This window comes from Ruditapes philippinarum, unplaced genomic scaffold, assembly GCF_026571515.1.
Source record: "Ruditapes philippinarum isolate M1 unplaced genomic scaffold, ASM2657151v2 ctg9663_1_1_1_1, whole genome shotgun sequence".
Taxonomy (NCBI): domain Eukaryota; kingdom Metazoa; phylum Mollusca; class Bivalvia; order Venerida; family Veneridae; genus Ruditapes; species Ruditapes philippinarum.
In genome coordinates, this window is record NW_026858817.1 from 11,298 (window position 1) to 36,267 (window position 24,970).

The following is a 24,970-nucleotide window of genomic DNA, read 5'->3' on the forward strand; positions in this document are numbered from 1 at the left end:
ATATTCATGTCATGTGTCATTTATGTATGATATGTTGTATTTGTATATGTAATATACATTTTAATAGCAAAAGAACTTTTATTGTAAAAATGTTATAAATGTTTTTTTTTCCAACTATAAAATTTTACCTTCCTGTTTTGATAATCACCACTGACCAGTTCATCCATGGTCTAACCATGAGTGATATATGATTTTGTAAGATATTTTTTATTATGCGCAATAGTGCCACATTTACTAAACTCAGTATTTTAATAACGAATACCTTATGGCAGATTTTAAGTTGAGGTCAGTGGTTGTTACCAAACTTTTAGATTGTATAAAGACAAAATATAATAAGTATGTATAGATGATTTTAGTACATTTATAAGGAGACAGCCATTTAGGGTTTAGTACAGTAATGTTAATTAATATTAACAACCCTAATGTAATTACTCATACAGTTATGTTGTAGGTATAAATATTAGTACATTTTAATTATATTAAGTATAACATTCAATGCTTGGAATATGCTGTTTTACTTATAAATGTCTTAGAGATAATATGATGTGTTTAAATTAACATGTAAATGGGTTATGTAAATAAGGGAGGTAAATCTACAGTAGATATTATAGATCTCTGTAATATGGACTGTGGAGTTACCCCTCTTATAAACTAGAACAGTCTGTTATAATTCTTAAAAGAATGGCTGTACAATTTACTGTATGTATATTGTTTTAATTGTAAATGTATGTATAGATCAGCCTATAATAAAGAATAAATATATATATAAATATATTATGTTGATGAGCTTTTTATGCTTAAACCAAGAAATAAAGTTTCTGTTCTGTTCTGTTTCTGTTCTGTACTATTGTAACGTTCTGATTGAAAATCTGTCACTTTTATTGTAGAAAAAAGTGTTAATAATTTTTAACTGTTATGTGTTGTTTTGTATTGCTGAAACTGGTCACTTACTATTAATTAAATAGTTGTTGATAATAAATGTTTGTTTCATGTATTGTTCTTTGTCTTGATTTTTAAATGTTCAAGTTTTTACGAAAATGCTTGTTGATAATATTGAAGCAGATGCACTTTGTACTCAAGTGAGATAAAGAATAAAATGCAACATTTTGTCATTCAATTTTTATCTATTTTGATACAAATGTATTTACATATTTAGATTTTATATACAAATATAGCAATATGTGTAAATAAATTCAACATGATTGTGGTAGCTTATTAGAAGCAAATTTTTAACAAAAATTTCGCACTTGCACAAAAACAACAAAAACAACATACGCGACAACTGGCAGAGACATAGATGTTACATACATCTCTGCTATACAGTAAGAAAAGGGGCATAACACTGTAAAAAACGTAACTTAGAGTTACGAAACCTGTAGATTAACTGTATATTATTCATAAATTTAACAGCACAGTAATGCAAAATATTTGATTGAATATTAATTATTATAATGGTTGCATTATCAAATTTCAAGCATGATTACCATGTAGGTTCCTATATAAATTTCAAAAGCAAATACAATAGTTTCCTGCAATACAGAACAGGTGTTCAAAGTTTTGGCTCTAATCCTAGTCTAAATACTAAAGTTAGTAATTATTCATACTCAACTTTTAGAAAATGTTATTATACATTCTGTAATCTATAGTTGATGACTGTGTAAACAATGCGTTGGCTGAACGGTGCTCTTGTTAATTCAATGTGGCTTACTGCTGTTATTCTGAGGAAAAACTACCAACACAACCACCCAAATATTTGGGATTCAATGACAAAGCATGCGTTTTGTAATATAAATGGATATCATGAGTTAGGGAATAAGAAAAGTGAATGCGTTGAGGCAAAATAATGCATGTCTCCATCTGTCTTTCTTGACATAGGAAAACCTTTATATAGTTCACATGTATAAGAATACATATTATAATATCTGATTCTTTACACCTGCTATCAAGATGGTCCAATTCAACATAAGTCAGCCATACATTGCCACTAGAAGCCAACTTTAGAAAACTTTGCTGTCAAACTATTAGGTTGTTATTATTCAGGAATCAAGTAGTCAACTACTAGGATGTTATTGAAGGATGACCGCCATCAACTCTTTCCAGTTTTTCAAAATGTTTGCGAGCATTTTTTATGTTGATAAGTGTGGCTGCCGATGCTGAAATAGAGAACAAAACGTTTGTGTGTGTAACTTCTCTTGTTTTTTATTTTTTTAAGTTTTAAATCATCTTACTCTAGAAAAAGTTCAAAAGTTTACAGCTGAATTGAAACATTCAATGTTATCAGTGATGCCTATATTGGTATGACTGACAAATATCACAACATACAAATAAAAAGGTTCATAGAGATTAAAAATCTTACTAAATATATTTGTAAAGAAGAGTAAATGGATGAAAATTTTACAACTTAAATATACTTGTAATAGTTATACAATAAGCCGAATAAGGTATCTAAATATAACCCTGATGCATCAATATATAACTTTAAAAAAATTATTTTATGAATAAATAACTGTATGTTAAAATAGAATAATTACAATAGAAAACAGAGAGCTTTATTCTTTCAATCTGAAATGTGAACAAACCATTCAACATTCTTATTCCTATCCAGAAACTTTACTTAACCTTTAATCTGTTGGCAACTATATAATCTGCCCATGTGACCAGTGCAGACCATGATCAGCTGGCACATCCGTTCTGTCTGATCATGGTCTGCACTGTTTGCTAATCAGTTGGTTCATATAAGTATAAGGATAAGGAAAAAAATCAAAAATATAATACTCACGAATTCCTGGATCCGACATAACTACCATTATATATGTGTTAGGTGTGAACACGTCAATAAAGGCAGCAAAATGTGCATTCCTCACTTCCATACTTTGAAACGAGGCAGCTAATTTACTACAACTCAGTTTGAATTGTTTAATTATGTTACTTATCTTCTCAAACCGGTGTATGTCTTTGTGTTGTTTTCGTTCACAATGTGATATCACCTGTTAAAGACAGGGGGGAAATTATTTTAAAATTTAAGAAACTGTTTTGAAAAGATTATTAAATATGATACAAAGCTTTAAAAAAAAACAACTTCAGCTATATTTATAAAAGGACAAAATGACCAATGCATAGCAAAAATGGTATTGTTATTTCATTTTGTTTTTTTGGTGGCATTTGTTCTGGCTAAGTGGTGAGAGTTTCTTATATAGAATCACTTGCCCCTCACCAGTGTGATTGAAAACCCAACCAGAAGCTTTGAGATTTTTTCATGTGATCTAGCTTAAGGAAGGTTGGAAATTCTACTCAGATACCTGCTCGAGATTGTGCCTAAAATAATACACATATGAGCACTTGAGGTCTTCCTCCACCAGTAAAGCTAGGGAGTCACAAAAACCTTCTCAGTGTTAAGCTAATGTAAGTAAACAAAACTTAATAATGGCTGTTTACTATAATTATATAGAACATGCTCATTTGATGCTGCATTTCTCTAAAAAAAAAAATATTTATTTTATTTAGGAAATAGATATCGATTCTGAGTGCATTGTTGTAGAATAATGCACGGTTTGAGTTCAAATGCGTAGTAATATAATCACGAAGGCCGATAGGCCTGAGTGATTAATTACAAAGCATTTGAACGAAAAATGTGCATTATTATACAGTAATGCACGAAGAATTTATATCTATTTCTATTCTAACACGTCAAGAAAAAATATAATTATTATTATAAAGTTGGACTTTATGTTTGGTGGGTAAATTTGTTTTTGCCTCAGAGTTTCCAATAGAAACGTTCTTTAAAGGCCGTTGAAGTGGGTTGAAAAAAACTGGCGTTAAATCTACCGTGTGTAGAAACATTTTGAGAATAATGAATTTTGAAAACGTTGATAAAACTTTGTTTGTTTATTTTATTTCAGTCTATAATTTTCCAAGCGAAATACAAATTATTAAAAGTGAAATAAATGTAAAACTTAATTCGTTTGCGACATTAAAATAGTGTACTTGATTTGATTGTTTAGCACGTGCTGTTTGGCGCTACATTGTGACGTCACGTAAACAACACTTTAAACGTCTGTACAGCGCTAACGACTGAATTAAAGATATTGGTGTTCGGATTCATTTTCTTAGTAAGACCATTTTCTTTCATTCTAGATAGTTTTCATAACAAAATTCGACAAAATTTTTTTTTTATTTATCAGATTTTTCAAACAAAATGGCGCCCTCAATGTGAAAATACACAGGGAGATAATAAGAACGGCGAGTGCATTGTTGTAGAATAATGCACGCTTCAGGCCTTCTTTGTTTATATAAAAAAAAATCGAATAGTGTTAGAATACTTGTTTTGACACATTAACCACTCAGCCTTGCTGATGCTCCAACTACCCGTGTAACAACAGGTAACCCGTGTTCAAAATTCCTTTAATTCTTATTGTTTTAATTATTCAAAACACACAAAAAACAAATGATTGAAAAATAAGTGAATACTGTTACTGTCTGTACATACCAAAAATGTTGCTTTTTCAAAGAGTAAAACTTCATCAGCATCAATGATGCCTGTAAAGTTAGCTAACGTGTCCTCGAGTTGTTTTACATTAGGTATCAATTGATATACCATTGATGACCATGCCTGAAATCATACAAATATACAAATAAAATATATACAAATATCTACAAATTGTTGTTGTTACAAATAAAATGAACAAGAGGGCCATGATGGCCCTGAGGTCGCTCACCTGTATATAGGCCCCCCCCAACCCCCCCCCATGTTGCAGGGCCAATTTAACCCAAGGGCTTTTATTTGCACAAACTTGGTAAACACCCATAAGAAAATGTTTCATGCTAAACATCTAAGCTCTAGCTCATTGGGCTTTTTAAAAGAAGATTTTTTTTAAGTTTTTACTATACACATATAGTTAAAAACAATGACACCCCTGGGGCCGGGCCAGTTTTGACCCCAGGGCTTTTATTTGAACAAACTTTGTAGACACTTACTAGAAGATGTTTCATGCTTAATATCTAAACTCTAGCTATTTGAGTTTTTTCAAAGAAGATTTTAAGTTTTTGCTATACACATATAAAGAAAATCAATGACCCCCGGGGTGGGGCCAATTTTGACCCCAGGTCTTTTATTTAAACAAACTTTGTAGACACTCACTAAAAGATGTTTCATGCTTAATATCTTAACTCTAGCTATTTGGGTTTTTTCAAAGAAGATTTTTTAAGTTTTTGCTATACACATATAAGGAAAATCAATGACCCCTGGGGCGGTGCCAATTTTGACCCCAGGGCTTTTATTTGAACAAACTTGGTAGACACCTATTAGAACATGTTTGACGCTAAATATCTTAGCCATAGCTCTTTGAGTTCTTTAAAAGAAGATTTTTTAAAGTTTTTACTATATGCATATAGGGAAAATCAATGACCCCCCGGGGCGGGGCCAATTTTGACCCCAGGGCTTTTATTTGAACAAACTTGGTAGACACTTATTAGAACATGTTTCATGCTAAATATCTTAGCTCTAACTCTTTTGGTTCTTTAAAAGAAGATTTTTTAAGTTTTTACTATATGCATATAGGGAAAATCAATGACCCCCTGGGGCGGGGCCAATTTTGGCCCCAGGGCTTTTATTTGAACAAACTTGGTAGACACCTTTTAGAACATGTTTGATGCTCAATATCTTAGCCATAGCTCTTTGAGTTCTTTAAAAGAAGATTTTTTAAGTTTTTACTATATGCATATAGGGAAAATCAATGACCCCCCGGGGCGGGGCCAATTTTGACCCCAGGGCTTTTATTTGAACAAACTTGGTAGACACCCATTAGAACATGTTTCATGCTAAATATCTTAGCTCTAGCTCTTTGGGTTCTTTAAAAGAAGATTTTTTAAATTTTTACTATATGCATATAGGGAAAATCAATGACCCCCCGGGGCGGGGCCAATTTTGACCCGAGGGCTTTTATTTGAACAAACTTGGTAGACACTCACTAGAAGATGTTTCATGCCAAATATCTAAGCTCTAGCTCTTATGGTTTTTTAAAAGAAGATATTTAAAGTTTTTTCTTTCGGTTGCCATGGCAACCAGAGTTCTGCATGGAATTAAATTCTTTGAACAATTTATAAAGGTGACCACCAAAGGAACATTCCTGTGAAGTTTGGATGAAATTGGCTTAGTGGTTTATGAGGAGATGTCATTTAAAGAAAAAGTTTACGGACGACGGACGGACGACGGACGGACGGACGGACGGACGCCGGACGAAAAGCGATCACAAAAGCTCACCCTGTCACTTTGTGACAGGTGAGCTAAAAAAAAACCCAACACAACAAATAGCATAAAGTTGTGTTATGTATTATCATCGCGACCTATTTACATGTATTGTAGCAATTTAAGTCATATGTAGTACATGAACTGATGAAACAAAAACACAAAGTTTTGATGTATCTGTTCACTTCATCTTATAAACTTTATTTATGCACACTAGAGTCTGTGCTACCTATTGTTATATCAAAATAACTTGAAATGAAGAAAACTTACAATTATTTTTTTGGTAAAAAATTGTTTCCTCTTCTTAAGCAGATACATTTGAAAGCTGAATTAGATGGTCTGGCCTATTTTATTCTTCCTCTTTTACCAACTACTTTTAGGAAGTTTGTTTCACTCTAAATTTCTTAAAACAGCCCAGACTACTTTTATTTCTTACAAAGTATATCCAGAGGAGAAATTTGAATAAAGTAACTGAAATTATAAAGATTTTTCTACCCCTTCCGAGAATTCAGCTTTTGTAAACAATGTGTCTATATGTTTGGCCAGACATATAAATAGTTGACCAACTTACAAATATCGAATAAGTTAAAGAAATAGATTTCATTACTTTACCTTGTACAAAGTCTCGTCCCATATTGATGTTGCGAAGCAAGTACAATCTAATGGTTTTGAAAGACGTTTTAAATCATCTTCTCGCTCTCTTATAATCTATGAAATAAAACAGTATGTCAAGTTTTAAACAAAATATATTCATTAAAGTTAAATTACTTTAATTTAAACAAACAAGTATTTAGTTAAGCTTTTTATTATTATCAAAGTGTTGTTGTCAGTCGGAGAAATCATGGCCTTGATCGCAGCAAAGCCCTAACCAATGATCCATAGGTTGAAAGGCAGACCCTCTCACCACTAAACTACCCTCCCACTCACATTTTGGGGGAATAAAACAACACAGATTTTCAAAATTATGTCTCTTATGTCAGTTTTCTGTATTATAGGGTTAACGCACGTTTTTTCGTGTTATAACATCTGCAGAGTCCCGAGGAACGGTTGGTGCCCGAGCCCGGTAGGGCAAGGGCTCCAACAGTTCCGAGGGACTTTGCAGGCTTTATAACACGAAATAAACGTGCGTTGATGCTATTTTAGCATAATTTTTTAAAAAGATTCATGATGTATATTAAATACAAAACACATACATTAAATCCTTGTGCTTGGACAGTATTTATCCAATTCTACATGTTTTACGTATGCGTTTTATTTTTCCGGGGCCAACTTGGGAAATTCAAATGCTCAGAGCTGTTTGAAAATTTGAATTTTAATTGATTTAACAAAGCTTAACATTGGATATTTATTAACTCAAGAAAAAAACACACATTAAATTACTCTGCCCAAGACAAAACAAGACCCTCAGAAATTCCCAGAATTATTTCAGATTGACGGTTGACATTAGAATCGTTTTCTTTTAATTTCAAGCTCACAAGTTTATAAAAGAATATCAGGCAATTATTCTCTTAAAGAAATATATAAAGTTCATTTATCAATATAAACATCAATAAAACAATATTTTCTCATATTCATTTTGTGTTATCTTGTTTTGTAAGTAAATTTGAGGGGTAAACTGAATGACATTTGTTTGTTTACATTGACAACTGTCAGTTTCTTAGAAAGGGCGACAACCAAGATTAGCGGCGATGTCTATACGCCGTATTTCCGTCATAGTTACTTGAATTATGCAATTGAGGCCCTCGAATCAATAATTTCCATATAACACTTTGGCAAACAGGCCAAATCGTCATTTTTTGTTTGTTTACTGGGCCCTTTATGTATTGCGCATAGGTAAAACCGGGCTATAACAAGAGCGCGTGACTATGTTAACACATGGTTTTGGTCCCTTTATAACATGGGCAAAAGAGGGAAAAATAGTCGATTTTATGCTATAATAATCAATATGAAGGAAACTTGAATGAAATGAAACCCATTATTCCTTGGTTCTCGCTATCCTGTCTCCATCATCTATTTAGATCAAATACTCAAAACATGTGCTTAATGATAACTATTGTGTAACTAATTCTTTATCATTTGAAATACTTGACAAACTAAGAATTTACTAAATTGATCTTTAATTACCATTAGATCTGGAATTATTTGGGGCCTGTAATTTACAAGTACTTGACGAAACAGAAAATAAACAGTTTAAAGAACAACTTACATGTAAGAACTTGCAGAAACAGAGAATTAACATTAAATAATGACTAACACTCAGAGACACAACATGTGACCTATATTTAATATATTATGCTATGAATGCATTATCTACAACCTACCAAATCTCTCTGATCATCTTGGACGAGGTCCATTTTATGTATGAGACAGAAAACTTTAGCTTCTGGTGAGTTTTGAAGTATCGCCTCCAGGCATGACTGATAATAATGCATGTCTTTTTCTAGCTCACGACTTTCTACATCAAACACATATATCAAAACCTCAACATTCCTGAAGATATTGTCTCGTTGACTAGCAAAATAATTCTCCATGAATGCCTCTTGACTGAAATAACAACAACAAATTAATTCATATGCATGCCTATTTAAAAGGCAATGTATTGTAACCATACCTATATTTGTATAAAGTTACTTAATTTATTAAAAAAAATCTCTAAAGAAAGCATGAATATTTGGCTGCTCATGGACATGTTAATATTTATTATAAAAGTTTCTTATTAAAATACAGTGATTGTCAATAAATAAAATTCTACTAATGACAAACTTTTCAACAAAGGCCACCAAGGGGAAGTGTAAAAATGACCTTTGTCCAGGGAGATAACACCATTATTTTTAATTAGCATGTTTCTTTGCTTCTGAGACCTATTCAACACATTGTGAGAAATTAATAATCATGATAAAGGGAAGTAATTCTGCATGTACTAAAATATCTGCTATCCAAACCCTTTTCATTCTTATAATATACTTATATTTTCATACTTCAATCTGCCAAAACTGGTTTAAGTGTCACATAACAATAAAAGATGAACTATTTTCTATCAATTTCATTATAACGATTTCGCTTGATTACATTTTACTTCAACACATGTTATCAAAATTGCCAGTTTTTTGGCTAAATTTTTTACACTCTATAATAATGGTAAAGAAAGGTTGCATATAAATGTACACAATTGTTGCTATAAGAAATACAATCATATGTTTTTACACATTTACATGTGTTCAATTATTTTATTCAAAAATGAATACAGTAAATTGACAATTACCCTCCACAATCCCACAAGTTGAGGACAAGGTTTCCAAGGAAACGTACATGTGAATGCTCAACATCAACTGAAAACATAAAGGTTAACTATTCTAAACATACTATTTCAACCTACAACTAATGGTACAAATAATCAAGAAGAACAAGGGCAGCTAGACAGACAGTCTGCTTGTATTTACAGTAAACATTGGAATAGATAACAGTCGTGACAAGAGGTTCAATCATTTGTGCAATGTTATTTTAAAACTTTTCATTTGTGTTAGTTATTGAGCGGACACAAAATATGGACTTTTTTACATTTTACCTTTAACAGTGACCTTAACCTTGGGAGTAGCAACCTTGTTGATGCACTCTTTACATTATGTCATAGTGGTGACTATTTGGGCAAGTTAATTTAAAAAATTCATTAGTTTAAAAGTTTTGTACCGGGAAGAAGACAAGAAATGTGGACTTTTTACATTTGACCTTTAAGAGTAACCTTGACCTTTGGGAAAGCAACCTTGTTAATGTGCTCTGCACATCGTCTTATTATGGTGTTCATTTTTGTAAAGTAATTTTATAAACTTTTCATAAATTTTAAAGTTATGGAGGGGACACAACACATAGTTTTTTTTACATTTGACCTTTAGAAGTGACCTTGACATTGGGGTAGCAACTTTATTGTTTCACTCTGCACATCATCTCATAATTGTGATCATTTGTGCCAAGTTAATAAAAAAAATTTCTTTAATTCAAAAGTTATGGGGATGGTGACCTGGTTGTTGCACTCTACACATTGTCTGATAATGGTACGTAATTATTTTTGCCAAGTTATTTTAAAAACTTTTCATTAGTTATAACTTATATAGTTATGCAGTGGACACAAAAAAGTTAAGGACAGACAGAGGTCCTTTCTGTAATCGCCTCCCAAGTTCCCAACTATGCTGCAGGGGATTAAACTAGAGAGAGAAATAGGTACAAACTCTGACAACTACATCAGAAAATCAATTCTTTAGCTCATCTGTCTAGAGTAAGAGGGGAAGGGCAAGTTGAAATCACAGCCATGGCGGCATCTTTTCTGGTGCATTTGTATCTTTCTGTTACAAATTAAAAATGTTCGAAAACCAGTGTGTTTTTGTTTGTTTTCTAAATGTATATGTACTTATACATATTAGGGTCTGCAGAGATAACTTATACTTACTTGTTGCTCCAAGTCTCCTTGTATCTCTAGCAATATAGTTTGCAAATATAATAGACCTCATACTTGTCTTTCCAGACCCACTCTTCCCCATCAATAATACCTGTAAATGATACATATACATGTATACTTTAGTATACAGTCGACTCTCGTTATCTCGAAGTCATTGGGACCATCCAAAAAATATCGAGATAACGAAATGTCGAGATAAACATATTAGGGTTTGAATAAGGCAGAAACTGATTTTTACAAAAGACATGTGCATACCTTATGTCAAATAAACTATGATATCCCCATGTCTTGTTTTCATAGGCCTAGTCAATATTTAACAAAGTAACATTAGCGGATGTTTACCAGCGGAAATACGGGTATCTGTGATAAAAACACATAGTGAGGTTTACTCAGTAATACACCAATATAGTGAAATCATTGTTTTCAGGGTGGTTGATCCGGATATCCTCCAGGGTTAGTTATTGGGTCTTTCTTGAGATTGTTCGACCGCTGATTGATTTGGTGGTGATGTTGTGAAACAATATTGCAACAAAAGCTTTTCTATACTTTCACTATTTCATTTACATTTAAAGTCATAATGAATTGATACAGTGTTCGAATATTTATAAAGAACATACTAAAATTCACTAATTTTGGACATAAGTCAATCAACATGCTAAATAGATTAACGTTTATAAAAACAGCTAAACTTGTTACAAACATAATAATCATTATGACATGCGCTATTGAGCAATTATCGTCTAGTTTTTGTTTTTCAAATGTCTGAAGGGAACAGATGAAAGAAAACTTTTAGTCGAGATAAACAAAGGATACTAGTGTGAAAATAACTGTTGGGGCTGAAATTTTACATCGAGATACTGAAAAAATCGAAATAAAAATATCGAGATAAACAAATATTTCCAATATAGATAAAGAAGGAAGAAAATCGGGACTTTCAAAATTTCATCGAGATAACGAAATATCGAGAAAAGCGATGTCGAGATAACGATAGTTGACTGTATTTAATTTCTTCCATAATGTTTTAACAAAGAGCTATATGTGACATGAACTTTGTTAAAGAGGTTTTACTTACTGTACCATATTACATTGTATGGGCAAATAAGAATACATAAAACCTTAAATAAATTGTAATGTACATGGTGATATTGATACATGTCAATGTATTAAGTATTAAGTCCAAACATTTTAAACCAGTAGACTTCTATTTCTATGTGAACTGAGATGGACTGCCTGCAGCTTTCTTAAATCTGTCTAGAGTAAGACAGCAAGCTGCTGTTGGTCTGTACAAGGCATTTTGTTGAAGCATTTTCAGGTTTTTCTGGGAAAAGAAACTTTAACTTTAAATTAAATCTAATTTACAATGTTTGAATCTATAAAATTCAATTTCCACAATAAGGATATCTGCTTCTGGACAGACTGAAAAGTAAACATGTGTAAAGTATTTCCAGTCTCCAGAATTTTCCCCTCTGGACAGACCAGCAAATTATGGGAGAAACCTGTGATAGTACATTCACCTTTTAGCCATAACTCAGCCAAACAATATTTCAACCAGAAAACCCATTAAATATGGGAAAGTACAATCCTGTAAAGTTTCACTTGAATAACATTAGTACTATAAGTTGTCTGGACAAAAAAAAAATTAAAGACTCTGACAAAAAACATTGAATGATATGCAAAACTCATTTTAACTGATAATACTTAGTGCTGGTCAATCCTGTAAAGTTTGGATGAAATTGCACTAGTAGTTTATGAGAAGAAGTCTATACAAGTTTTGTGACAGATGAACAGACAGACAGATGGACAGACAGATGACTAAGAAGAGATCACTACATCGCTTGAGACTGAATCACTGATTTTCAAGCCTTTTTTAAACTTTAAAATGGAGGTATTTTAACGACAGCACATAATGGTGATATCACCTTCCAATAAATAATAATAATAATTATTATATATCTTTAAAAAAAAAATCATGTCACTGTGTGTGACTGACTGGAATAGCAACTAAAGTGACGTGCGTAATACTTTACAATATTTTAGACGTAAACATATTGCAATTCAATTTCATTTAGAATAACAAAATAAACTATGCTTTAAATCATTCCCATTTATCATGTTTCTTACCTTCTTCTTCATATTTTTGTGTTTCAGGACGATTTTAACAAACAAAATATGTTTTTTCCAGTAATAAGAAAAACGACACTAGTTTTCAGACATCCGCCATTTTGTTTGTCACATGACAAACAAGCTTAGGTTGAAGCCTACTATTTTCGAATAAAAAAAAAAAATATATTGAATTTCAAAAATTTCATTTCTGGTTACCTGTCCAACTCATTGTACTAGCGTACCCACGTAAGTATTGTGGATATTTTAGATGTTTGAATTAGAATCTAGTTGGTAATTATTTAATAAAAAATAACAACTTCAAAAAATAAAAATTTAAAATTTGTCAATATCAAATTATAAGATTTATATATAAAATGACATAGGCCTAAGACTAAGGCTCCCACGGTTACACGTTTAAACGGATTCGTTTCGATTTTTCAATATTGTAAGTTCCAAAAAGCATTATTTGTAAAGATATTAACGAATTTACATTTCATGTTAATAAAGGGAGGTAATTAGAAATCTATTTTCTATTAAGTCTAAGTCAAATTTTTCAATAAGAAATGAATGCATATATTTCAATGATTACATATAATGTGGAAAAATACTTGCAGTACATAATTTACATATTCTTCGATGATTGAAAATTGTTTTAGAAGCATAATTATATACATATATAAAATTTCACGTGTGGTAACAGCCTTAATTCTTCTCTCTTCCCGTCGGAGCGTGCACGTCGCTGAGAAGGCACAGGGCATCGGCAGATGATTGAAGGATTGTGTACGTTTAAGGCGGCAAATTCGAATGTTTTCTTCTACTCGGGGTAACGTTTAAGGCGGCACGACTTAGATAGATTGCATGAAGTTAGCTGCCGGTGTCCTGACTAATGCCGAGGGGAGTGGCCCTACAAAGTAGGCTGGGGCGACGAGGATGGTGTGCTAGAGTGCGTGAGCCCCTAGTACAGATAGACGGCTTGTAAGGCAGGCCTTTTGCTGGCACCAACAGCCCTTTTCAGGGCTACCTTTTCATATTGTCACAGGTTACTGTACATTTAGGTTCTAATTGATCGCCGTACAGTGACCTACTTTTGGCTCAAAATTCATATCTTTGGCTAATACTCCGTGGAAATTGCATGCAGGTAAATGATCACCATTTTGTGCTTCAAAATTAACTCTTAAGGGCATGACTGGTGACATGTCCGGGGTCCGTACTCGACAGCGAAAGCTGCATTTTGTGCCCGAAAGGGCGGATGGACCCTCATTAAGCATTAACTACATACATTAACTACATACAACAACCTTAATTACAACATATATGATCTTTAATGACTGGAATTATTTACATATCTATACATATTTTTTTCAAAAGCCCTGTAAAAAACATTTACCAGTAAAGGCTAGGAACTCGTAATTAGTTGCACTTGTTTGACTACATATCAGTGTGATGTCATGTGTTTTGGCCTTTTTAGATCTACTCGAGTGAAGAAAGCAATAGAAAATTGCTACATGTGGCATATATCTCACTATACTTCATGGCAAATTGAAATTTATATAGATCTATATATTCATTGTATTAATGTTTGTTGCATTGTAATGCATATCCAAGTGTGCTTGTGTCCAAGAAGCCTTCGGGCTTTCGTGGGCCCACTACTCTATATATGCATCTAAATAAAAGCTTTCCGGCGACAGCAAATAATTGCTAGTGTTGAAAATTTCTCGTGAGGATTGCCCAGTTTCAGAATACATTGTGTATGTATACGCCATTGCAAGCATTTCTGTTAAAGAAACCAACTACTACTACTTTATCCATGAAACCTGGAACATAAAGTTATTTAATGAATATAATTTTGGTCCCAGACGAAACTCTCTTTTTTAGATTTCATTAATTTATTCATTTATTTAATTTTGAACAATAGCACGTAAATTGCGTGCTTACGCATCACGAAACTAAATTCACAAAAAATACGTCGTACCAATTCTTACAGAAGGCCGTTTGCTTGCACATGCGCAATGTATATGAAAAATATGGCGGAATCAAAACAATTTAACTTCTTTTGACAAAATCTACGTGATTGTGTCAATACATAGATTATTAAATGCGCGCAAAAATGAAAGAGATGGTAGGAGGTTGCTGCGTTTGTTCAGATGAGCGGGGTTGGGCCGAGAATCCGCTCGTCTATTGCGATGGACATGGGTGCAATGTTGCCGTCCATCAAGGTGAAAAATGCCTTGACAGCTCAGTCACTGATCCAAAATCTATTTGGCCACGATTAATTTCTCATTTTCTAGCCATGAAATTAGCTCTTTTGAATCTTTTACTAAGTCTTTACTGTTGATTATCCAGAATAAACATGTAGATAAAAATAAACTTAGTCATTTGGGTCTATCACTCTATGCCAGTGAATAGCCATACAAAACCTCTAGCTGAGTCTATCCATCTTACGATTCCAGTAATTTCAAAACCTTGCAGTCTGTCTGCCAATAATCTTAAGCCACATGCAGGGATTAAGGTAATCACATACAAGCAGACGACAGTTTACGATAATGACAATACATGTGGATCTTAAGGTCTATTGCATATCTTTTTTTTAAATTTATGGGTTTTAATAAGCATTTTAAAAAGATCAATCTATCTATCTATCTATCTTCCATATAGTCAAACCCCTGCTGGGGACCTAGACTTGACGCGCGTCAACTGACAAGAATGTTAGTAAAAGAGTTGAAATAAAAGAATATAAAAGTAAAGGAAATGAGTATATTGTTAAAAACAGGTTAAAAACAGAAAAGGTATTTTTAAGGAGACGTATGTTCAATCCGGCTTACAGCCAGACTGAACTCGGGGCCAGAAAAGTTTATGATTTCAGGTGGTAAAGCATTCCAGTGGACAATTGTTCTTGGGAAAAATGAATATTTATAGTAATCAGTTTTAGTTTGGACTTGTTGGAATGCATGGAGATGGGATGTTCTAGATGATCTTGTAAGAGGGACGATATACTTTGGGAAAGGAATAGCCACCTGGTCATGCAGGATGTTGTGAAACATGACCAGGCGTTGGTCAATACGCCGAAGGTCAGGGCGCCTCCATTGAAGGGAAGTCAACATGTCAGTGACACTTGACATACGGCCAAAGTCATGTTTGACCCACCTAGCAGCCCTTCTCTGGACTGACTCTATCTGGTCGATGAGAGTTCCTGTGTAGGGGGACCAGACCGTGGAGCTGTACTCAAGCTGGGGTCTGACAAGTGTCTTGTATGCTGTTGACTTTAACCTTTCTGAGTGAACCTTGATGTTTCGGCGTAGAAAACCAAGTGTTTGATTCGCCTTTGTTGTGATGTTGTTTATGTGTTTGTTCCATGTTAAATTATTTGATATTGTAATGCCAAGGTATTTAGCAGATGGAACTGTTTCTAATGTGGTGTTATGTAGGAGGTATTTTGTTGGAATGACTGTTTTTCGTTTTGTGATTTGGATAACCTGGCATTTTGATGGATTAAATTGCATGTCCCATTTTGTTTCCCATTGTTCAAGTTGGTGTAAGTCATGTTGAAGTAAGCTAGAATGAGAAGCGACAGTCAGAGATAGATAGATGGCTGTGTCATCAGCAAATAGACGGACCTTACAGGATTGGACATATTCAGGAAGGTCATTTATGTATATAAGAAATAAGAGAGGTCCGAGGACCGAGCCCTGGGGAACACCGGAGGAGACTGGTATGGAGCTGGATGTGGAGCCATTTACCACCACGGACTGTGACCTGTTATCAAGAAAACCTTTGATCCATTTAAGAGTCTGACCCCTTATACCGTAGAAATGCAGCTTATACAGGAGTTTTTCATGGTTGACCATATCAAAGGCCTTAGAGAAGTCAAGAAGGATTAAGTCTACTTGGCTTCTCTGATTTACTGACTGTAGAATATCATCTATAAGCATTAATAACTGGGATTGACATGACCTTTTTTCTCGGAAACCATGCTGCAATTCATAGAACAAGTTTGATCTAGTAAAGTGCTTTGTTATACTGGAGGAGACAATGTGTTCCAGGGTTTTACACAAGATACAGGTAAGAGAGATAGGGCGATAGTTGGCTGGGTCTGACTTGCTACCTTTTTTAAAGACAGGGGCGACATTTGCCATTTTCCAGATGTCTGGTAGAGTGCTGGACTGCAGTGATTTCTGGAAAAGTTTGGACACTATAGGGGCTAATTCTTCACTGGTATTTTTGAGCACTATGGGTCTAATTTGATCAGGTCCTGCAGCCTTATGGGGGTTGAGGTTTTTTAAAAGCTTCTCAACACCTTTTACAGAGATATCAATATCACGCATGGGGTTATGGGGGCTAAATGGTGTGTGGGGAACCTCTCTACCTGTATCTGCCTGATCCTGTACCTTCATATCAGCAAGGAATTTAAGAGAAACAATTGCGTATTCTGTAAAATGAATTGCGTAAATAGGCACCTTATCAGTTGCTCTGAGCATAGTATTAATCAGGCTGGTGAAAATGCTCGATCGGGCTTATGACATAAAAAATTTCAATTCGAAAAAAAGTAATGAAGATATTTCTTTTAAACTTTGTTTATTTATTGAGAATAATATTTAACATTAAATAGAAAGAAAAACAATTGGTTACTGTCACTTTTGTGAAAATTATTTCCCCCTTTTCATGTTTTTATAACGCATAATTTTTGAAGTACTTAAAAATATGTAACATATATATGCAAAATGTAAAATAAAATAGGTTAAATAACTTCTTTATGCTCTTATTCATTGCGCCAACTCATTCAGTTTTCAGAGAAAACTTCAAAGTATAATGTTAAGTGTCAAAGAATTTTCAAAATATAAATGCCAGAAACAGAATATTTAATCCAAATATATATATAATAAAGGTACTGGCGCAATAATCTAGAGCAAAATGATGTTGATAAGCACAAATCTATTATGAATTTAACATTACAACATAATTTCTATGAACTTCCAAATATTTTGTTGCCATAAAATGGGAAAAAGGGAAATAATTCCAAGAAAATAAAAGATAACCAAAATAATTTTATTTTGATTTGTATCATATAAAAAGGCTTCATAAGCAAAACAAGTTGGAAAGAAACATAACAATTATTTTTCTAGGAATATAGTATTTTATTAGTGATTATTCTACTTCTAGACTTGAAAAAGGGGCAGGGAGGCATCAAAAAGGGGCAGGGTGGAACATGTGTCAATACAGATATCTCAACACTTTCTGGTTACTTGGTTCAGTGTGGTGTTTATTTTCTATATTTATGGTGATAGTGTCAATAGTGTGCATCAGCTTCTTATGATTCACAGAAATGATGAATACCTTTGACATTGAGAGAACTGTTAAAAAGTGGCACAGCTTAAAACCAAGACAGATAAACTAAGAACTGTTTGTGACTGAAATAATAGCTGCATGTACCTCAAGAAGGTGAATAGTTCTGTATGCCACCCTGGCAAAAAAGTGATTAAACAATTATATATTTAATTGTGTTACAATGAACAGCTTAATTCTGTGTGTGCTAAAAAATGTTGTGAACAATTTTAAAGAAAATGTCATATTTGTTTGTTCATGTGTGTCTTTGAAGGTTTCATGTTCACTTTTCTCATGACTGTCCTCTGTCCTATTTTTATAGATTTAAAGCTCATGGAAATTACAGTTCAATGAAAGAATTGTACTGTCTGTATATATTTGTATCAATGACTTTATTGCAGGGCTACATTTACATTGTCACATTTTATGTAAATTTTAAGGTTTCATGTTAAAAACTTTCATAACTTGGAATTTGTTTCATTATTTGAATCTGTACTTTGAGCAGTGATAATTGGTTCGTTACTTTAGGTCACTCTGTAATAATATAGAAAGACTGGTTAATTTTCTAATTAAATTTGGGTTATAAAACAATTTCAAGTTATTGAAATTACTTCAGTCATCTTTTATATTTCACAATAACAGTCACATTTAGCTAAAAAAATATCATGTACTGTACTCTGTACAGAGATGTTCAAAGAAAAACCAACAATTTTATCTTTATAAAGTAAATCTAATTTCGAATTGATTTAAATTGATCACAAATTGTCATTATCTTGCAATTTATTATTATATTTCACATATGATTTTACAGGTAACTAATAGATTCTAACTGTAGTTGTTACTGTACTATTTCATAAAAAAAAATCTCCCGACTTTCAACCGCAGAAAAACGGTTAATCTGTAGATTAATAATTCATTCAATTCATTAAAATGTCTTACAGCTAGAGACAAATATTCGCTTACTCATAATTGTCTTTGTTTATTTTCTATAAAATTACCGTACAATTAGTCTAAACAGTCTATGTAACGAACGGCTTGCAGTACAGGACCGTACTTCAGTCCAGGGCCGTACTGCTAGTGTAGTGGCTTCGTACACAAATTATTTCATTCACCTCCTTTTATATAAATGTTGAATTGCAAGGGAGAAACACATTTAAAATCGATTCTTAGCAAATGTAGATAACTTTTATCGTACCTTTCTTTAGCTCCAAAAAAGAGGAAATACTGTGGTTTGTTTTGCGAATTTTCGCACGCTCTTTTTCAATTTCTGCAAATTTCCTTTTCGCAGACGGCATTTTGTTTCTCAAATGAACAACTAATTAATGAAAACCATAACACCCATCCTTATGACTTTAAAGATTCTTTACGCAATTATAGAGATTAATATGTGTAAATAATTAATTGTAATTACCTGTACTTGTAAGTTGTACAGTATACGAATATTTACCGACTTATGCGACATTGGTGAACAAACAAATTAGCAAATGCATTACAATTTGATTGTCTCCGTAAATGATCGCCATTTTAATCAGTTAATGACCACGGATTATCAATCAGTCGGTAATGTTCCTTACTAATCATTTCCAACTGCAGCAAACATAGCTAATTTGATTGAAACCACTTCACACGGGCCGCTTCACACGGCCCACTTCACATCGGTCAGTCAATTGTTATCGCCGTGGGGCACCCGGTTTGTATATTGGAATGTGTCAACATCATAATCCTATCTTATAGATAAGTGATTGACAGTTTTTTTTATGTAGATCTATCTTATACATATTGATTGGGTATAGGCAAAAGAGGGCAGTGGGGCGCATTTCAGTATACGGGCGGTGTTTTAGAGGCAAAAGGGCGGACCTAAAAAGGGGCAGGGCGGAGCGCCCTGTCATTCCGCGCTAGAATAGTCACTATTTATGTCATAAGCCTTTTTTCACCAGCCTATTAATATATTATCTAAACTATTGAATATTAATAAAACTTTATGAATAAGTTCAAAAACTTTTTAACTTTGATGACCTGTAGCTTTTTTCTTCTGAAAACTAGGGATGTGTTCCAGTAAAAGCAGAAGTGAAATAGATTTTAACATTGTTAAAATCCTTTCTAAGATCAACATATGTGTAATAATATAGAAAATTTCTTTTCAAACTCTAAAGCAGGCACTGAAAATTAAAGCTGGTTTTTAAAAGTCGGTGTTTGCTCATCATTAAAGCTGCATACCTCCAGGTGAGCCAAAAATATTCAAAAATATTTCAAAAAATTTAACTGGAGAAAAATGTACTGGTCAATATTTTAAGAACAGTAAATAGACTAAAGATTCAATTAATATAAATTTTACATGTTATGTTCTACTGGGTTAAGTGGTATTATTGCATATTTTGACCTTCTTTTGGTAATTTACATGGATTGTCAGCGCCATTTGAATGTGTAAATTATAACTTTCTTTATTTACTTCACACTATTTTTAAATACTTTTTCAAAATTTTCATGAAAGTTCACAAGAATCTGGAGGCATGCTGCTTTGAAAGGTTAACATAAAGATTTTTGGGCCCTTATGGCTAGATTTATAGGCAAAACTAATGACTGTACATGGAAATTTTGCAACTTCCTTTATATGGGGAAGCCTGACATGCATTATGTTTACTAACTTGGTTAATAGCTGTAGTCATTGAAGAAGAATTTACTACAAGACTTACTTGAAAAATTTGTACATCGGCAAACAAAAACTGAAACTTTGTCTTATGTGTGGGTTAGAGCCTTTATATAGAGGACAATCGTCCCAGGTGTAAATTAATTTACCCAATTAAATTTTGAAACATTGAGTAAGAATTGCATTTATTATCAGTTGAATATTTGAAATATCCAATTTATTTTAACAGTAGAAGTGGGTATAACCCATCCAGGGCCAAAACACCATTTTTGGGGAAGGGGCCTTAGCCTTTTTCTTGGGGAAAATATGCGTGATTTTGGCATACTTTGGGAAAAGGAGTCTCAAATTTAACACAAACTTTTAACAAGTTCTTCAAAATAGAAAAGCAAAAAGCACTGGGAAATACTAATAAGGCAGTAAAAGACCTTAAAACAACACCATAATTTAATTTTGATCTAAATTATATGGGAAATTTCAAAAGATTGGGAAATTTGAGGACCAAACTGGGGAAAAAAAGCTGCTAGTTTGGTTGGGGAAGCAGCCTATATTCGGCCTCTACAAAGAAGGTTTTTTTTGGCCCTGCCATCTTTGACTGATTCTTCTGAATTCACTTTCATACATGTACAATATTTTTGCACTGTAAATATAACATTTTCTTATCATGAAAGTGACAAATCTATGTTCTGAAATTTTTCAGCCTGTTATGGAATCATTCAGGTACCAACAGGACCTTGGTTTTGTAGAAAGTGTGAATCACAAGAGAGAGCTGCTCGTGTTGTAAGTTATTCAGCGTTAGATACCACAAATTGCATTTTAAAAATGATCACACCTTGTTAATTAATATGCTTATTACTTGGTATGTTTATTCACACACTTGATATTAGTTAAAACAATTTTCATTATTAAAGTCCTTCTCTGAAGTTCAAAGTAAGCATAGTCATGGTAACAACTTTAGTTTACATATGAAAGAAATAAATAGTAGATGTAATTATGTAATTATCTTATGAGCGTTCTTAAGTTTTTAAAATTTAAATTTATAATGTATGCATACAATATGAATGTAACAAAAATAAATAAGTTTTTCTTTTCTTTTTCAGAGATGTGAGCTGTGTCCCTTAAAGGATGGTGCTTTAAAAAGGACAGATAGTGGAGGTACATTTCTTTTTTACAATAAAAAAGTAAATTTAAGAATGATGTTCTAGTTGAAATGCTCAGAGTTTATTGTTTATTTATCTATATTCTTTTGAGAAAAATTAAAAACAAAATGCTTTTCAGTACCTTTGCCAATCTTGTTGTTGCTGCAGTTTTGAAAATTTTCATAATGAGATTTTACTTCTCAATTTGCCTTTCTTTGTTTGATAAGTCAAAATATATGAAGAAAATATCTTCTTTTCAACGGTTTTCTAGATCATTATAAAGTTGACTCTAGTTTATGCAAAAAAAGTGTTTTGTTTATCAAAAAGATCAGGTTTGATTCATGCATCTTGTACTGTTATTGTCCTGAAAGTATTTGTTTTGAAAAACTGATTTCACAGCATTTAGCAGTGATTAACTTGTAATACAGGAGATATGTTAATCATTTATTTTAGGATGGTGTCATGTTGTATGTGCTTTATTTATTCCGGAGGCCTGGTTTGCTAATGTACAGACTATGGAACCTATAATGCTAAAAAATGTTCCTCCAGACAGATTTAATAGGGTAAGCATTGTTTTAACTTTTGACTTGCTGGAATTAAAAAGTGAGAAGCCTTTGCCACACCAGCCTGACCAGGCTTAATACTTTTGTTAGCTGAATGTTTCAGCTTGTCTGTTTTGAAGGAAAAGTTGTGCTATATTGTTCAATGCATTATTGTTGTTGTTGTGCAAAAAAAATCAATCTAGCCCATTACTCAAACAATTTAAAGATATCAGTTTGAAATTTGTAATACTTGCTTATCATGACAAGTGGTAATTGTAAGACAAGGGGCATAATTCTGAAAGCTTTATATTTGGAGTTATGCCCCTTTTTAAATTTCAATTTTTGTCAAGTTGGTTATTTTTAAAAGTGTTAACACTGCATGTAGTGCTCTTGTTATATTCTGATATTGAAATCATGTAAACTTTAAATGGACTGTAACAAATTTAAAGCAGCCCTTAAGCAGGGCAAATCTGTGACACACATTCAGCAGATTAAGGGTTAAATAAAAATTTAAGAAAATTTTAACCGTTTACGAAAACAGCATGAAAATGCAAACTTAAAATCTATTTCAGCAGAATGTTTTCAATAACAAAATGACCGTTAAGCTTGTTCGCTAAACAGTGTGTGATATTTGTAATAATTGTGTGCTTCAGCTTCAAGTTAAACACTGAAGTTGTATCAAATATGTTGTTTTTCCTGTTTTGCCAAATTAAGTATTTCCTAGAACAGGAATCCCAAGAAAATTCAAGCCACTGTTTCAAAGTTTCAAATTTGATACAGTTATGGAAATGTAAATATATAATAAAGCTGTTGGTGCATGCATGAAATATCACTGACCATATTAAACAGATCTTGTTTGTAAAATAACAAAGACACCTTTTATTAGCTCACCTGTCACAAAGTGACAGGGTGAGCTTTTGTGATCGCTTTTCGTCCGGCGTCCGTCCGTCCGTAAACTTTTACTTTAAATGACATCTCCTCATAAACCACTAAGCCAATTTCATCCAAACTTCACAGGAATGTTCCTTTGGTGGTCACCTTTAAAAATTGTTCAAAGAATTTAATTCCATGCAGAACTCTGGTTGCCATGGCAACCGAAAGAAAAAACTTTAAATATCTTCTTTTAAAAAACCATAAGAGCTAGAGCTTAGATATTTGGCATGAAACATCTTCTAGTGAGTGTCTACCAAGTTTGTTCAAATAAAAGCCCTGGGGTCAAAATTGGCCCCGCCCCGGGGGGTCATTGATTTTCCCTATATGCATATAGTAAAAACTTAAAAAATCTTCTTTTAAAGAACCCAAAGAGCTAGAGCTAAGATATTTAGCATGAAACATGTTCTAATGGGTGTCTACCAAGTTTGTTCAAATAAAAGCCCTGGGGTCAAAATTGGCCCCGCCCCGGGGGGTCATTGATTTTCCCTTTATGCATATAGTAAAAACTTAAAAAATCTTCTTTTAAAGAACTCAAAGAGCTAGAGCTTAGATATTTGGCATGAAACATCTTCTAGTGAGTGTCTACCAAGTTTGTTCAAATAAAAGCCCTGGGGTCAAAATTGGCCCCACCCCGGGGGGGTCATTGATTTTCCCTATATGCATATAGTAAAAACTTAAAAAATCTTTTTTTAAAGAACCCAAAGAGCTAGAGCTAAGATATTTAGCATGAAACATGTTCTAATAGGTGTCTACCAAGTTTGTTCAAATAAAAGCCCTGGGGTCAAAATTGGCCCCGCCCCGGGGGTCATTGATTTTCCCTATATGCATATAGTAAAAACTTAAAAAATCTTCTTTTAAAGAACCCAAAGAGCTAGAGCTAAGATATTTAGCATGAAACATGTTCTAATGGGTGTCTACCAAGTTTGTTCAAATAAAAGCCCTGGGGTCAAAATTGGCCCTGCCCCGGGGGTCATTGATTTTCCCTATATGCATATAGTAAAAACTTAAAAAATCTTCTTTTAAAGAACTCAAAGAGCTATGACTAAGATATTGAGCATCAAACATGTTCTAATAGGTGTCTACAAAGTTTGTTCAAATAAAAGCCCTGGGGTCAAAATTGGCACTGCCCCGGGGGTCATTGATTTTCCTTATATGTGTTTAGCAAAAACTTTAAATCTTCTTTGAAAAAACCCAAATAGCTAGAGTTTAGATATTAAGCATGAAACATCTTCTAGTAAGTGTCTACAAAGTTTGTTCAAATAAAAGCCCTGGGGTCAAAACTGGCCCGGCCCCAGGGGTGTCATTGTTTTTAACTATATGTGTATAGTAAAAACTTAAAAAAAATCTTCTTTTAAAAAGCCCAATGAGCTAGAGCTTAGATGTTTAGCATGAGACATCTTCTTATGGGTGTCTACCAAGTTTGTGCAAATAAAAGCCCTTGGGTTAAATTGGCCCTGCAACGTTGGGGGGGGGGGTTTGGGGGGGGCCTATATACAGGTGAGCGACCTCAGGGCCATCATGGCCCTCTTGTTAAAACTGTACAGACCACACTTGGATATGACCATTAAATTATAAAAAAAAACATTTGATGATTTT

At 33.2% G+C, this 24,970-nt stretch overlaps 2 protein-coding genes across 2 annotated transcripts; one reads left to right on the forward strand and one right to left on the reverse strand.

Moving 5' to 3' along the window:
• Positions 1–1,104: 1,104 nt before the first annotated feature.
• Positions 1,105–12,929, reverse strand: LOC132754364 (ras-related GTP-binding protein A). Its single transcript, XM_060744978.1, has 8 exons — positions 12,816–12,929; positions 10,686–10,785; positions 9,507–9,573; positions 8,566–8,788; positions 6,857–6,952; positions 4,487–4,609; positions 2,780–2,987; positions 1,105–2,153 (listed from the first exon to the last, which is right to left on the reverse strand). The coding sequence occupies exons 1-8, from the start codon at positions 12,825–12,827 to the stop codon at positions 2,059–2,061; spliced, it is 924 nt and encodes a 307-aa protein (XP_060600961.1). The 5' UTR covers positions 12,828–12,929; the 3' UTR covers positions 1,105–2,058.
• A 1,850-nt stretch (positions 12,930–14,779) lies between these two features.
• LOC132754366 (protein AF-10-like) lies at positions 14,780–22,462 on the forward strand (the record flags this gene model as incomplete). The annotated part of the gene is made up of 4 exons (XM_060744979.1): positions 14,780–15,013; positions 21,461–21,540; positions 21,861–21,915; positions 22,353–22,462. Coding segments are annotated over exons 1-4 (366 nt in total), but the record flags the coding sequence as incomplete, so codon positions are not given.
• Between the last annotated feature and the right edge of the window lie 2,508 nt (positions 22,463–24,970).

Coding starts and splice junctions, on each gene's coding strand:
- LOC132754364 (XM_060744978.1), bottom strand. Junction 4,610..6,856: donor GGGACGAGACTTTGTACAAG/GTAAAGTAATGA, acceptor GTATGATTTCAG/GCATGGTCATCAATGGTATA. Junction 2,154..2,779: donor TATGTCGGATCCAGGAATTC/GTGAGTATTATA, acceptor TCTCTATTTCAG/CATCGGCAGCCACACTTATC.